The 16,648-nt window shown below is 38.8% G+C and overlaps 1 protein-coding gene across 1 annotated transcript in view; it reads right to left on the bottom strand.

Moving 5' to 3' along the window:
- DOP1B (DOP1 leucine zipper like protein B) overlaps positions 1-16,648 on the bottom strand; it is a 47,703-nt gene that overhangs the window by 16,754 nt on the left and 14,301 nt on the right. Inside the window, exons 6-18 of the mRNA XM_082498176.1 lie at positions 15,864-15,987; positions 15,034-15,134; positions 14,436-14,550; positions 11,778-11,898; positions 11,161-11,280; positions 10,394-10,499; positions 9,710-9,901; positions 8,163-8,856; positions 6,345-6,616; positions 5,401-5,553; positions 4,280-4,380; positions 3,403-3,593; positions 8-1,622 (exon numbers count right to left, since the gene is read on the bottom strand). Coding sequence (XP_082354302.1) covers positions 8-1,622; positions 3,403-3,593; positions 4,280-4,380; positions 5,401-5,553; positions 6,345-6,616; positions 8,163-8,856; positions 9,710-9,901; positions 10,394-10,499; positions 11,161-11,280; positions 11,778-11,898; positions 14,436-14,550; positions 15,034-15,134; positions 15,864-15,987 — 3,905 coding nt within the window. The remainder of the gene's footprint in view (positions 1-7; positions 1,623-3,402; positions 3,594-4,279; positions 4,381-5,400; positions 5,554-6,344; positions 6,617-8,162; positions 8,857-9,709; positions 9,902-10,393; positions 10,500-11,160; positions 11,281-11,777; positions 11,899-14,435; positions 14,551-15,033; positions 15,135-15,863; positions 15,988-16,648) is intronic.

The raw sequence follows: 16,648 nt of genomic DNA, 5'->3' as shown, positions 1-16,648 counted from the left end.
CTCTTACCTTGCGGATGTTTTTGCAGATGTCTTCACAGCTTCGTTCTCATACTGTTTGACAAGCTCATCCAGGTTTTTACATATCTGTACAACAAATGGTGCCACAGTCCAGCCTAAGGACTTCCCAAAATAGGGCAGGGAACATGTGACTAAGCCTACCCAAGTGGGATGCATCCCATAGCCATACTCTGGTTGCAAACCTCTAACCACAGCAGAGACGAATAATCCCTGTGAAGTTATTGGGTGTGGATAGACATATTGCATTGCACCAATAGCCTGCTGGAAATTAAGAGCCTGCTGCCATTCCTTAGAGAGGTCTGGCTGATTCTCCTGCTCCTCATGAGTCTGTCCAAGATGGTGCTCCAAGACAATCAATACCTGCAAAAGCTTCAGCAACTCAATCTGGAGTGGGTGTTCACTCCATATTTGATCATGCCCAAAATTGATTAGGCTCTCTTCAAAGAGTTCTTCTTCAGGAACGTTATTAATTCCATCTGCCATAAGCAGTTCGTACCGTTTCTGACTTGTATACATAGATGCAGACAAAGAAAGAAGAACAAACTCCTGAATTTTGCATCTTCCTAACAAATTGCGTATGAACTCCACATTCTTACTGTCAGCTGCCTTTGCCATGGTAGCTAGCTGGGTCATCATTCTAATCAGGACTTCCACACTTTTTACTTGAACATCTCTGTTGCCAAGCACATCTCTGTGTGTGACTTTCAAGTAGCATGGATAATATGAGCGCAGAAAACTGAGACAGAGGTAAGTGAGCAATTCTATTAGAAGAGAATGGGGACACACAGTTGGGGACTGAGTCTGAAGCTTGCCATAAAAACTCTGCCCTACAAGAGCTTCCTGATGGCGAGCTAAGAGATTGTAAATAAGATTCAGGTGTGCCGTGGAGCTGGTATCCATGCTTGTACTAGCTACAGCTTCAATAAATTCTTTAGGGTTTGTTTTAAGCACTGCCTCCAGAACAGAAAATGCATACAATACCCTCTTAGAATCATAAGGCTGCAAATATAGCAGCATGTGCTTGAATAGAGCCTCAATCATTTCCTGTTTTTCCTTCTGTTGCTTGAGCAACCTAGAATGGGTAATTTCCTGGAGCTCCAAGTCCACCTCCTCATCACTTGACAGAGACTCTGATGCTTGAGTCCTCTCAGAGTCGGCACGCACAAGGTTTAGTGCTGCACTGGATTTGGAGCTTTCAGGAAGGAATGCATTGAGCAAACTCACATGGTTTGTGGTCTCTTTGCCATCAGTTGCAGCGCTGTCATTGTCCTCATTGCTCACTTCTTGTAGCTCCAGAGAAGGAGAAAAAGAGGATGTATTTTCACTGTCATGGCCTGTGCTGGTGTCTGCTGATTCTGTGTGCTCACTATTATCTTGGTCACCATCTGCTTCATGTGAAGTTACCGGATTACAAGAGCCATCGTTTTCAGGCTGTTCAGTTTTTAACTCTGGCTTCTCCGGGTCTTTTTCCACTTCTGCCCAAATTGCTTCTCTATCCACGGTAGTAAACTGGCTCAATGGAAGGTTTTCCTCGGAATTGCTCTCAGAGATGCTAGACTCTTTCAAGGAGGCCTTTTTCTTGCAAAGCCAATCACGTATATCTTCTGAAAAAAAATATTTTTTTTTTTCAAGAAGAGCATATAATCTTCTATTTCACACATAGAATGATAGAATCGTTTGGTTTGGAAGGGACCTTGAAAGGTCATCTTGTCCACACAACATGCTTTATATAGAATAAATCATTGTAAGAAAAAAAAGGTTAAAAAGCTACTCTGCTCTAATCTAGTATTAATTGTGACAAGTGGAGTTAAAAAAAACAACCCTGGGTTAAGGCAAGAACTACCCTATTCTTAAAGTGGTAGAGCAGTCCTACCCTACTGTAAGCGCAAGAGAACAGGATCAAAACACAAAGCACGTGCTGTTTCTCCTACGCTATGACTCCCTAGATGTGACAATTTTTTAAGCTTCCAGAGCATAAAATGTCTGTTGAGATCAGGAGGGAAATGAGAAGGATAGCAACAGAGGATTTTTTTTTTTTTTAAGAGCTAATGTTTTCCTTAATTATATGTTGTAGAACAAGGAAGGAATATATTATTAGCTCTGTGTTTGCATAGCATCTAATAAACAGGTCCCTTCGGATGCTATAAATGTCTGCCATTTATTTATTTGCCAATCAAGACAGAAAAACAATTATGCAAGCAGTCAGCTAGGTTAACAGTAATGAGACAGACAGGTGACATGGAATTTTCTTTACACAAAACTACTGGACACTTCTCCACTGTCTTCCTCCTCTGCTCCAGGCAACAACCGTGGCTACTTGGGCCAAATGGTACAGACTGTCTCATATCCATACCACTCCCAGCAATCCCAAACATGAATGGACTGCCAGCCTTCACAGGATTCTGCACTTGGAACAAACCCTGGCTCCATACCTGTCTCAGTCTTCCTCAGCTGCTCCCCACAGGTCTCTGTCACATTGTTCCACATTTGACAAATAGCTCATATGTGGTTCACAATGGTTCTCATGACAGGTCTTAAAATGAACATCTTCTAGCTGTCAAATTTAGCCTGTCAAGGTAAAGATGGCCTGCCACATTCCTAAATGCGGGTGGCTGGATGTCATTTTCAATTCCAAACATCTCTCTGCTTCTACATCCTAGCTCTAGGATACCTCAAGACATATGCCACAGGGGCTCAGCTCTCCTCTTAGATCAAGATAGATCTTCTTTGGACAAAGACATTTTATTTTTCAGAAATTGGCAAAATTAGGTGGGTCTTTTTGTGTGGTGTGTCCTAAACAGCAAGATGTTCCTCACATCCTGTCTGATTATTTTAACATGATGCTCAGGGAATCATTAACAAAAAATATTCTGAATAAAGAAACCTGGTATGAGGGTGCATGGTGTGCTGGGGCAAGACTGGGCAGAGAAAGTAAGATTTGCCTGTCCATTCTGCCTATTGGAACAGTTCCTGGACTGACACAGTCACCAAACTGCTCCTGGATTTTATTTGGTTGCAGACCTAGTTTTGCTCGAGAAGGGATCCTGTAAACAGTGAACACACATGCAGTGTGGATCATCAGGGAATGGCAATGACAAGTGTGGGACAAGATCCCAGAGCAAAGCAGGGAGCAATCCAAACCAACAGTGTAGGTGCAGCCACCATAACAGAATGATCATTAGGCTTTCAACTAGCATGACTTACTCCTGAATTCTGTTTTAGGCATCAGTATAGGTACTTGGATGAGGAGGAATCCATGAAACTGATGCAAGACAACTCAGGGTAATAGGATGCCATTGCATTTCAGAGACTACCTTCAGTAGGTGTTCAGGAGTATGCAATGCTATGTTAGCACTTACAGTTTCAGTCCAAGAACAGTTTTACCTGCTGAATTTTTCTGTTTGATGTAGTGGATGGACGTGCGCTGTGTCTTTGGATGAAGCAGCAGCAGCAGGACTGGTTCAAGAATCCGTGCAACATCATTAAGTGAAAGAGCACGGATCAGCCAGCCCTGTGCTGCAGCGCCAATTGCGCCATCTGAACAATTGAGACTGTCCAGTACCACAAACAGAGACCTGAGTGGAGAAATCAGAACGAAGAAGTACAATTGAAATCCCTACAAAAGTTAATGCAAACAACAAAATAGTGGCAGGGAACAGACATAGTGCATGTTCAAGAGAGCACCAGCCCATGGCTCACGTCTGTGAACAATAGCTTGATCATGCACATTTTCCTGACTTGAGGTCAAGTACACATGCATTTGTAGAAGCCAGGCCATACATATACTCACACTCTAGAAGAGCAGCATATTTTAAAGTTCTTCCACATATTTATTTAGAAAGACTCTTAATGCTTTTGTCTCATTTTATACAAAGGTTATGGTCTCGTAAATAGGAAGTAAAACTAAAATAAAATCTTTTTTTTTTTTTGGCACAAGCAGCTGGCTCTATTTTCATCAGAAAAAAAATCTAAACCAATCCAAGATAAAAAAAATGTCTGCTATGCAGAAACTTGTCTGCAAGCTACTCTTCATAGATGAAGCTCTGTCTATTTTTACAGAAACTTCCTTCACACAAGAAAGTGCACCACGCATACAGAGTGCTTTACAACGGTAATAGTGCAAGAGAAGTTGATCTTCCTTTTACTCATTTTTTTTTCTCTCTACAGAGAGCTTTTTCCCACCTCAGAAAAAAGAACAGAACAAAGCATAATATAGTTAAATATATAAATGCAAGTCCAAGCCAGTGGAAATGGAAAATACCTATCAAAGGACCGATTGTGAGAAGTCACTCTGCTGCCTTGGATCTCTCTGGTCAGATGCCACATGACAGAGAATCTGAACAGTGCTTCCAGTCTTGTCCCCTTTGCAAGTAAACAAGACAGATATAAATGTTGCAAAAATATGTCTCTGAGTAAAGTTATAGTGATTTTAAACCTCTAGCAGTTATTGTGTAGATGACTACTAATCCTTTGCAGGTAGTTTGAGAGCACTTTTCTATTTTGCAATAGATTAAACCAAAACCTTATATATACATGAAGGCACACCCAAAACTTAACAGCCACGGTGTTTCTAGGAGCAAAAAAAGATGTGCCAATACACCAAAAATGTATTTCAGGATTCTTGTGTATAAACATTTCAGTCTTGATTTGGTGTTAGGGAGGTTTAAACGTTGGATGACAAATGGGAAGACATTGGTATATTAGGCAGCCTTTCTTACTGGTAATTTTATTTGAAAGCTTTTAAAAGATTTCCAAACTTTTAAGATTCAAAATTGGAAGAGGAAATATATGAAAACAATACCAAAGACTGTAGGTGGCTGTTTTAAGTTTTATTGTGCAAGGCACTTCTCACAAATATATACTGTAAGTTATTAAAGAACTGTTCTGTCATTAAAGTAGGTAAGTAAAAAAATTAATAACTGGCTCACTTAAAATAAAACTTACTTATTATAAGAACTAAATATTAAGGTGGACACAGGGTCAACATTATGTTGACATACACTTAATAAAGTCTTTTGTTGGAATACAAAGTTTACAAAATCAACACAAAATAAAATTATTTTAGAGTTACTGGTGGAGCTGGGTCAGTTTGGAAATACTGACCAAAACTGCAAGTTTTTAGATACTACCTGATTTGGGCCGAAACTAAAAAAGTTCCAGCATTGACTGATAGACCTTGAATCCAGGAATTAAGTTTAGCAGTAGTCCCATGATGAATAAATCCCAGGGAATTGTAAAGGTGTGGACAGAATCTGTCAGACTCTTGGAAAACAGAGGGACCATGGGAGTGAAGACGTGGGGTGGGAGAGAACTGGAGGCAGTCTGGGAAGCACTGGAACAACTCTACAGTGATGAAAGGGCTTCAGTGAATACAGGACTTACTTTATCATGATCCAAAAGTGCGTGACAGATAATGTCTTCGCAAATATTTGCTGATGGTGCCAAGCAATGCAGCCTGTAGAACAGTTCCACACAGGCAATATGATGCTCCCGTGTCTCTTTGTTCAGCTGATTCCAGAGCACACATGCTACTCTCTATGGAAAAATAACAACATTTAATAATAATGATGATAATTATTATAATAACAACAATAATAATAAGTGCCATTTCTTCCCTGACTTAAAAGCTTTCTATTGCATAAATGCCCATCATTACCAAAAGGGATTTCCAAATCGTCTTAGTTTAGCAAAGAACAAGAATTCAGGTCATACACTGAGACCTAAAGAAATGCAACTTTCTGACCATAGCAGGACAGGTAATTCAAACGTACATGCACCAGAAGTTAAGAAAAGCATTTCTGCTTCTATTTTCTGGGTCAAAACAGTAATTAAGAAAAGGTATTGGAACCAACCCTCACAGCAACACTAATATCAATAAATGTTCAGGAGAAGGAAAGCATCTTTGAAATATATATACTTAAAACAAGGAGGATGGAATGTTTTCAGTATTATTCACTCACTAACATTTTCTCTTCTCTGAAAACTTAGAGTGGTATCAAAGTTCTCTAACGCATAGCTTTCGAGCTAATGAGACCAAACCCTTCAAGTCAGAAATCAACTACACCTACCCCCCAAGAATTTGGGCACAAAACCAACTAGCAATTTGAAAATAACTTGCCACTTTTGAACATTCCCTTGGGAAGCACACAAAGAAGAATGCAATTGCTTTCAAATGCTTATGGAAGCAAAAAACAGCAGTGTGTCATTGTAACAGAAACATGCTGGCCCCAAACATCCATGCAAATAACATTTGCTTTCCCACCCCATCCTTAGAGGTTCAGTGTAGTTGGGCAGTAAAAAAAGAAAAAGAAAAAGAAAATTGACACCTGGTAAAAATCTGTTTTCTCTGATATGATCTTTAGAACTCCAGGAGCAATGGGAGGAAGGGTGACCATCTGTAGCTTTCCAAAGAAGGGGTTGTGGCCAGACACTTTGTACCGCTTCATTCTATCTTCTATCACAAGTGCCAGTGACTGGGAATGGTTGATCACTTCCAGCAGCGTGAAGATGGACACATTCTGAACATAGCAGTCATTCACGCAACAGCATATTGTCATTAAGGACTTCAGCCACAGAGGGAAGCTGGCATCACAACCTCCTCAGAAGATAAGTGAGAAAAAATTAATACTAATTAATCTCAAGGTTCTGGTCATATCTCCAAGAATTCTTCAATCAAGCCTACAAGACCAACAGACAAAAATGACTGCCCAAATCCAACTGTCATGCTGTCACTGAGTCCCTTACTTCAGAAGGGACTTGCTTCAAAGCAAGTTATACTATTCTCCATATTTCCCCCTGCAGAAAGCTCTCGCAGGACCTCAGTAACTAGTGGATTCCTGCTTTCCGGTTTATGTTTATTCACAACTAGTTTTTACAGCTGCTATTTTCCAGCTGTCATCGTCAAAAACAACAACAGAGGCTGATCCAAGGATGCTCTCTTGGGTAGCACTGAGATATATTGTTTCAGAAACCATGAAGAACACAAGGACCTGATATGGCTAACATCAAGTCTCACCATTTTTGTCCCTTCTGAGTCAATAATCAGATGAAGTTTTATTAAGGCTTAACTGGAGACTCTGAAGTGTAAGTTCACACCTCTGGCTTAAAACCCAAATGTTTTAGCTGTTTTACTACCACAACAAAATGAACACTGTTCCTTCTCCATATCAGACAACTTCTGTATCACATTCAACCCAGACCTTCATTATCAGAATTTCTCTCATTTTGACTTTAAACCTTACTGTATTCTCTAGGGTGTGCAGTTGAAAAGAAATTTGAAAATAACCTTCTATAATCCCAGGACGATATTCCAAAGAAACACAATTATGAAAGCAAGTCTTCCAAGTTCAGCTACGTTGCTGACCACATGGAAGGCACTGCAAACATGCAAAAGTGTCCACGTCAAGCAGACAGCTCTCCCGTGTAGACAACAGGCATATTATCGCTTTGCTAAAGGCAACAGCAGAAATTTGTAGCAAGGTGAGGAAGAGAACCCACTTTTAGTTTCCCACCCCTCCATTCACTACAAACCTATATTGTTAAGTAGCCTTCAGGCCAATAACTGCTCCTGCTAAAGCTAATGAACTTGAATTCCCAGAACAAACAGGCCTTCCAATTATACAAGACTACTCTTATATGGTAGCTTACATTGGACTCTCTTGAATTCTGAGGGTTAGGGAGAGAGCTGGTTTTGCTTCTGTTATGGTTTAGAGCTCCAGTTTTCCACCCACACCCATCTTCCTCTAACACATCCTCTTTTTTGGGGGGGGGGGGGGGGGGGGGGGGGAGGGGGATGACATGACATAGACTGGGGGGCTGGGCGGGACGGATTTCCTGAAAATCCTGAACCATGCCACAAGGCTCTACAGGCCAGAAGGTCTTTCCATCCATTCAGCTAAAAGTTTTGTAATGAAAGCTTTCAAAAGAATGTGAATTTAAAACATTTGCTAAAAATTGTCCCTTATTTGGAAGACACAAAACACATGCTGGTGTGGATAAGTCTTTAATTCACATGCAACTTGCCTTCAGCCCTGTCAAAAGGCATTACTACTGGCCTTGGTCACATGCCTTGCAAATAGCCAAGCTCACACTGCTGTTTGCATCCTCAAATGCTCAAGTTGCCCAGTAAAAGAACGTTTTCTTACCAGGAACTTGAAACAGAGAGAGGTACAACTGTTCCATCTCCTCTTCTGAAAGATAGACTGGAAATGTGGTACAATCCAACAAAAGGTGACAAGCCGCAGCAAAAGCTTCTTTGCAGTCACCTTTGAGGGGTCCCAAGACAAGCATCACTTGTTCTAAGTCCCACTCTTCTTCCTCCTTTTCCTTTTTATTACCAGAGTTACAGTCAGAAAGAAGAGGATTAGAACTCTTGTTCTTGAATGGTGACCCTCGAACTGAGAACAAATCTGAAAGCATTTGTTTAAACTGAGGTACAGTGATTTGCTTTGCATCCCATGGGCTCTTCTTCTTGCTAGCACTTTCAGGTAATCTGTAGCCATTCTCTTTTTTCTCTTTTCCACTCAGATTCATTGCTGAGATGTTTTCACTGCTTGGTTCTTGAAATTGCACCCCAAAAATGTATTTACTGGAAAACTTGGCAACCAGCTCTTGGATGCAATACAAAGTCTTCTGAATGCTCCCCCCCTTCTTCCAGACATCATCTCTCTCAAGGGTCACAGTTGGCACCCCCAAGTGCTGAGAGAGCTCTGGGGAGGAAACGCTTAGACCAATGCCACTGTCTTCTGACTTCAGGGGAGGGAATAGAGTCTCATCCTCCTCCTGTAGCAGTGACTGAGTCTCCAAGGTTACGTCGACATTTTCCTTTTTCACTGGGCTCTAAAACAGGAATGTTAGTGTGGTTAATGTGGCACTGCGCAAACCATTTTAAACTATGTAGAACTGTGCCAGGCACTGGGGAACAGCAATGACAGAAAAAAAAAAAAAAACCTAGAATTTGCGATTTCCAGATACAGATTACTTTTACAAAATTATGAGAAATAGGTATTTGTAAGCAGTTCAATTCGATTGCATTTAAAACCTAACAATTGTTTATATAATCCTCACACCTTAACTCATCAAACACCCACAGATCCACAGCTACAGATACTTAGCAAATGGAATTGTTTCCTTAAAATCAATTCAGCAGTAGAACAGTATTGCATATGTTGGATTATTTCTAGTCAATGCATGTATTTGTTCTACTGCAAAACTTAGGCAGGCTGTGCTTGTATGATCACTTTATGCCATCTATTCCTCATTCCCCATCACGGTCTTTTGCACACAAATAATACCACATTGTGTTAAACTAAAATATTCATTGAAAGCCTTGCAAACCTAACCAGCTGTCAAGCTGGGCTTGATTTGGCAACTCGAATCTTTAGCAACTGCATGATGCTGAGTGCCTTTTCAAAACCATTAAGATCACATTCTTGTCAAGAGGTAGGATTATAGCCCAAGTTTCAGAAAAGACTATACTCCTTCACCGTCACAAATAATTCAAACAAGCCATAACTGAATACGCAGTAAAAATAACAAGGCATCAGATAGCTCTGGAAGGGGCTAAAGAAGATAAGTTTTAAAAATCTTTATTGCTGCAGTTATATAGGTTTAATTTTGGAAAATTAGCATTTTAAAATAAGTTATGGCACTAACAATTGTAAACATCTATGAGTAGCTGAAAAACACCTACCCCATTTCCACTTCCTGTCTCAATGTCCAAATAGGAAGGGGGCATTTGCACTTTGCTAAGCACCTTAAAACAGGTCTTTAAGGCATGAGTGAGTTCTGGTAAACCTAGTATGTCCATATTTTCCAGGAGAGACTGCACCATATAACTGAGCATCTGTGGAAGATACTGAGTCTGCACTTCAGAGTAGAGTTCCTAAAATAAATAAGCATTGTTTAAAATAGTTATCACATATTGTAATTCAACTGTCTAGCAATACTGACCAAAGATTGATAAAGTCAGTTCATGAATGGTTAAGCTGTACAAACTTGCTTCAGTGCTATTCCTTCTTTCTTTTTTCCACACGATGAGCACTGAATCATATACCCTAAAAATCTTATGATAGTCTGCCATCTACTAAGAGACCAAAAAGTCCCAGGAAGTTATTTACCCAAGAAGCAAAAGGTACACTTTTTCATTCCTTTGATTGAATCACCATATTTTAAAATGCCAACAATTTTTCTCTTGCTAGACAATAGCATAGGTAGCCATATATAAGTCAGCACATAAAACAACACTTTGCAGGACACAGCATGCACATGCACATGTATGTCAGTTTGCCTATTTTAATTTTAGGTAATGATAATATGAATTATTCAATTTAAAGTTTCTTAAGTCTTTGAAGCAGTTAACTTCAGGTTGCCTTACCAAAGGAATCACGTCAAGAAGAAACACCAATAGTGTGCAGAGCTCTGAAACCGTAGGAGGAGTGCTAATATTTTCAAAAGGATATCTCATCTGTGTGGATTTGTTTCTGGATTGAGAGAAACATTGCTATGTAAGCTTTTTTCCTGACAAAATTCTTGTTACAATTAAAAAAGCTTCGTTAAAACCAGCACAAAATACTGAACAGCTCGGCTTTCTGAAGCAAAGTAAAATGGGTCTTCTAATACAGCATGATAACACAGTCTGTCAAAACCACCTAAACAGTAGTTTGCATGTGGGATGCTAAAGTCCTTCAAATTTTCAGATTGAATCTCTAAACACAATCTTACTACTTAGTATAATCTTCTCTTTTACTTAGTATATTCTTATTTATTTAGTATATTATATTAGTATAATCTTCTCTTTTATATTTAGAAAGATATAAAAAAGATAGATATCTCTGGTTTTCTTCAGAAAACACTTGCTCTTCCAAGAAAGACCTCCTCCAGCTCCCCTCCCAAACCTTTTCCTCCTTCAGCTGTCCTTTTGAAAGTAATTCCTTTTGTTCTTAGGTTGCTAATTTCCATTTAATTGTTTACCTGTTTGCATTCTTGAATTATTTTAGGATGCAACTTACATATCTGTCTGATTCTAACATGTGTTATGTCCTTTCCAGGATTTAAATGCTTCAGTAAACTTTATTATTTTACACAGACAGCTCTTAAGTGGCCTTTTTTAAGAGGAGCACTATTGTTTGACAACATAAACACCTGAAACAATCTTCAAAACATTTGGTCATGTAATCCCAAAGAAAATCCGTGCTTAAAGACGTGATCAACAAATTGACTGTTTTGACAATTTCCGAAGCATTTTTGTTCTCTTTGATTGCACTGTGTGAAAAGGGAAAAAAAAGAAACAGATGTTAGCGAAGATTCTAAAAGCATGCACATCACAGTATTAGCTGATGTGTTCTAAAATATTTTTCCCCTTTTCTCTACAAGCTAGAAGACATTGATTGTTTTAAATCAAGGATTAAATCATTCTGGAATAGCTAGAGTTTGAGCACCTTTCTCCCAGATGAAAGAAATCAAGCCTTCAACTCTGAAAATCAAACAGCTAAGAGTTCTGTCACCAAACTGATTCTTAGCCAACATAACTGGACTTAATCAACACCAAACATAGGCAGTGTACTTAATTTTCTTCTCCACTAATCAAAGAGAAATCAAGTATATCTGGGGAAAAAGGGAAGTCACAGAAAAATCTCATCTTCTGTACAGAAGGTCACTTTGTTAAAAACCTAACTTTCCTTAAATTGGTTAGATATTAGTAAGTTAACTTAATATAAATAATACAGTTTCAGTTCATAGTTGAAAACTTGTAGTTATACCTTGCGAGTATGTTGCCACTTTGATTGTAGCTAAGTTTGAGATCAGAACCAAGCGCATCTTTGCAGTAGGAATAAAAGGCTCTAATAACTTCAAGGAACAGATCCCCAACGACCTGCGGCCCTACAATCGAAGGAATAAAAGAAACCAGCATTTGCACCAAAGTGATTACTAGGCGGCTCAGTTACAAACTTGTATTGACTTAACTTAGGGGTAGCAAGACTAAAAAAAAACACAAGTCACCCAAGCAGGAAGAAAATGCTTAAGTGGCTTTTTGAAATGTCAGATTTTCCAGTTAAAAATGAAATTAAATATGTAGTTAAATATATATATATATATTTTAAATTGTAGTTAAATACCACGTTGTTCATTTTGGGAACTTTTTAAAGTGATACTTGGAAAGCCATAGCACTGGTTCTAAATTCCACTTAAGTCACTTCAGTAAGACACCTACACTGCAATCATTTATAAGCGGGCAGAATCATAACTGTAAATCTGCAGTTAATGTGCCAAAAATAATCACCACGTCTGTACCCATAAGGAAAACAAGTAGATTTCCCAATACACATTTAACATAGTAGCCTTGATTAAATTTTGAGAGACAGAAGGTGGAAAAAAATCAGCAAATTGAGGAAGTTCAAATTGCAGAAATCAAACAAATGCATAAACAGTTTTAAGAAGAAAGTTAGGTGTGTGCTGACAATTGCACCCAATTTTCAAGGGACAGCACTTTTTTGCTTCATTTGAAGTTTTCCTTAGAGGAGTTGAACAAATAATAGCTACAATACTCTCAACATGGAACCACTGAAAAAAACTAGTGTATAAAGCATTCCAATAAGTGCCTCTAAAAAGGAAAAAAAAAGTTAAAGTGACTAAGAGTAGCAGAAAACATCAAAGATTCTTGTTATGTTTTAGTTTGCTACCTGAAAAAAAAAGTTGCATTGCTAAATCCATTTCAAAAGTAAGTGAAAGTTATATTGGCTTAAGGCTCAAGAAGTTATATTTTGTGTGCTGACTGGAATAGAAAGATTAAACTGTATAATGCAGTTCAGCTAAATAACCCTTATTTGTAGTTCAGATTAACACTGATTGTCAGCCAAATAAAACACACAATAGGGTAGTATCTGTCATCTACTTTCCAAATTAGATTAATCAATAAATTTGTAATGTAATAACCTTAGTCCCTTCTTCAGCATTTTTATCAGGAAACAAAAATGCTTTTTATAAGAAGCTTCAATCAAGATAGTTTTTTTTTAAAACATCTAAAACCAGCTAAAACCAGCGGAAGGAAACATTAGCACCACTGTCTTATAAACAGACAGACAACTGCTTCTACTAAAGGAGCATTCATTTGTTAGATAAGCAATACAGAATCCTCATTTTTCCTGGCAGTGCTTTGATAATTCTTTAACAGGAAATGGGCTTAAAAGGACTTTCCTGACCCGTGAAAGAGGATAAGCTTACCAGATACAAGAGCCTGCAAAATGAACTGCCACGCAAGTGGTTAGTCTCAGTACATAAGTTTTATTCTAAGTCTACAGGCTTAGACAATGGTAACATCACGCCCCCCTGACCCATCCGCTCCCCTGACCCATCCGCCCCCCGACCCATCCGCCCCCCCGAGGGGAATACCTAGAACAACACTTAGGGATACAGTCAGTTGTAAAGACTCTAACAAATACCAGTTAACCGGTCCATAGGCTTCTCTTATCTGTCAGATTCACAGAATATAAGTTCAAAGATTTACCTGTACACAGTTCTTAAAAAATACCATTAAATCCTAAAAATCTGTCAAGTCACTTTGGCTTAATTTTCTGATGCAGAAAGGAGAACTTGCCCTTTAAAATAAGGGCTGGCACAGCCTCACCCTTCTGGTGCTGGCAACTTCATGTACACAACAGGACAGACACGTGACGGGGAAGAGGAGGACGTTCTTCACAGCTCAGTCATAAAGTCTGAAACTATAGCTGCCACAGCAGCGTCACGCCGGCACAAGCCAGCAGTGCCACTGACAGAGGCAACCCTACCTCCCCACACCCGTAAGAGGTTATTTCCAGCTGGAGCACCTGCAGGTAAGTGGCACTGCCCATTTTGGCAGCAGTACCACATAGGCTAGCTGGCCTGTGGGATTACACTGTCTGGAAAAGCAACACGGTCATGAAAGTCTGATGCAAGCGTATAGGAAAGCCTGCAAGCACAGCCAAGCACTGGAAACAAACCTAGGCAAGAGTAGTACCGGTGTTTTTTCAGACAGAAGCCGCTTTATAAGACAGAACAAAAAAAGACTGATTAACCTCCAAGGAACAAATTGAGCAGGATATTAAGACTAAGACAGAAGCCATTCTTTTTAACTGGCCCCTCAGATCACACTTCTGGGCATGGAAGAGTGTTATCCTCACGAGGATATATCCATGCTACACAGTGGAGTGCTCTACAGAAGAGCCAGAGATAACCTGGAGAAGGTGCTTGCTCCAGAGCACTGTTCTGAACCAGGTCCAAGGCAAGGAACACAGCCCCCTGCACCCTAACACACAACACAAAGTTACTCAGAATTTGGAAGAATTGTACATGGTGTTGTCTTGAGTCCTACTGTCAAAAGCGATGAACACCAAATTTTAAAAGTCATTAGCAATCGTAACAGAAGTGACAAGCAACATTACCAATTTCAGGTTTGTCAAGGAGACTGATTAGGATGCGGAAGGGTTTCAGATAAGCTTGATGCTGCTCCTCTGTATCAGACTCCGGGAATTTCTGATGTAAAATTTCAATCAAACTCTAGTAGAAAGAAAACATCAAAATGTTATATGTAAAAGAGAGATTGCCATTTTATTAAGACCTGAAGTGTTTCTAAATTTGATTTTTTTCAGTACCAACTACAATTGAACTTCAATTTTCTACACAGGGTAGACAAATCAATAACTTCTTCTCTTCATCTGTACTAAATCAATAACATCTTCTCATCATCTGTACTCAAGAGCTGATCTTATTCGGAGAAGCATTTTTAAATAATTCAGGTAGTTCATCAAAGATGCTACCTTTTGGTTTCATTAGATTCTATTTATATTGTTAGCACATACAATATTGCGATAAACACAGCACAGCAGGCATTCAGATAGATGAAAATACAACCACTAAAAGGAGGCTATCTTTAGAGACAGAAACCCAAGGACAAATCAAATGGCAGTGAACAATTCTAGACACACTTTGCACTAACATTTGAAAGGATCATAAATACATCTGTATATAATGAACACCAACCTCAACCAAAAGATCTTTAGAATATTTCCCAAAGAAATAAATAGCATGGTCTTCAGAAGTTGTTGAGTCTGGAGCAAAAGTACCACCTTTGATATCAGAGCCTACAAGATAAACAGAGGCATTAGGAGTACAGAGAAACACTACAGTACAGAGCACTACACACACGTCATTTATGCAAATATTGAAATTACACTGCATTTTTAACCTTTGTAATTTCAACACTTCGCTTGAAACTAGCTCATGCACTGCCGAAGGATGGCCCACATATCACAGTTTGAGACATCCAGATGTGGTATACTGAACATAAAGGAAAACCAAGGCCAGATCCAGACATGGGGTCAGGAAGGGCAGCCTTCATGCAACTACATGGCTGCAGCTCTTTCCCTGTTGCTTTTAGCCTCCTCTTATGCTGTTAAAAGGAGGCAGATGGGGAGAAGCTATAGCTCTCTTATGAGCCCCTTGACAATTAAGCCCACCTGGGAATTAATAGACTATTACTTCCATGAGTAATTGTTAAATAACTTAAAATAGTGCCCCACTCCTTTCAGTCCACTGAACGGCTTCAGGACAAACTGGACGGGACCAGAAATAACTCAGCAGATACCCTGTGATTCAAGACAGTGAAATGAATTCACCTCTGAAGAGAAGACCTGTCTGCCAAATTAATGTTGGATTTTATTAAACAGGCACTTAATAAATGCCAACTAAACAACGCTTTATTTTATCATCATTCATTAACTGCTGAAAAAGTGTATTACATTTTTAAGCACTGATTTTTTTTTTCTCTTAGGTATTCAGAATATTGAATATCACTGTATGTTGTACAATACCTAGCAACCATGCATATAATCTTCTATTGAGTGACATGTCTCTCCTCAACAATGTCTGTGTAGCTGCTGACAGAATATAGACTAAATCAGTCCTGTGCAATAGAATAGTGCTTTCGTTGCAGTCCTAGGATGAAAACCAAAAATACTTTAGCTGTTTATGAACATTTAACCAAGTCAAATTTTTAATGATTTTTTTTTAAACTGGTAATATTAATGTTTTGGGGAAAAAGGCAACAAACCATCATTAACAAAATGTATTGTATACTAAAAATCTCAAGAAACGGAATTTGACACAATTGTGATCATTTTTTTATTTAAGGTAAAAAGCTACAGTTAAGCTAAAAATACTAAAGACTTCATTATGTTATGCCTTAAGACTTAAAATTCCTTGCTATTTTCAAAATACTGACTATACTACTACATAAGTTAGGAAATGATGGGGAACAGCTCTTGTTTCAAGTAATATTTTCTTTCTTAGTCTTTAACAGAAGTATCTTAGTTTAGCGTAGACATTTCCAAATGCTAAAATCCTACTTGAAAAAGGAGCTCAATATATTTTCTATACGCAGTTTCTCAGGTCTGAACACATTCAAAATATCATGCAATATTCACTGTGAAAGCATATCTTAATTTGAAGCTGTAAAGAGTCTGAGAAGGAGCAGTCTCCTCTACTATTAAAATTGATGAGGGAACAAGAAACCGAAAAAACTGCTCATTAACTTTGAAGGTACAAAATTCAGACATTTATCAATAACTGAGGTTGGAGCTGGATTGGTTTCAGAGAG

The sequence above is a fragment of the Vanellus vanellus genome, assembly GCF_965231255.1.
Source record: "Vanellus vanellus genome assembly, chromosome: 1".
Classification (NCBI taxonomy): Eukaryota; Metazoa; Chordata; class Aves; order Charadriiformes; family Charadriidae; genus Vanellus; species Vanellus vanellus.
Note: the sequence above shows the minus strand (reverse complement) of the source record. Positions and strands in the feature narration are given on the sequence as shown.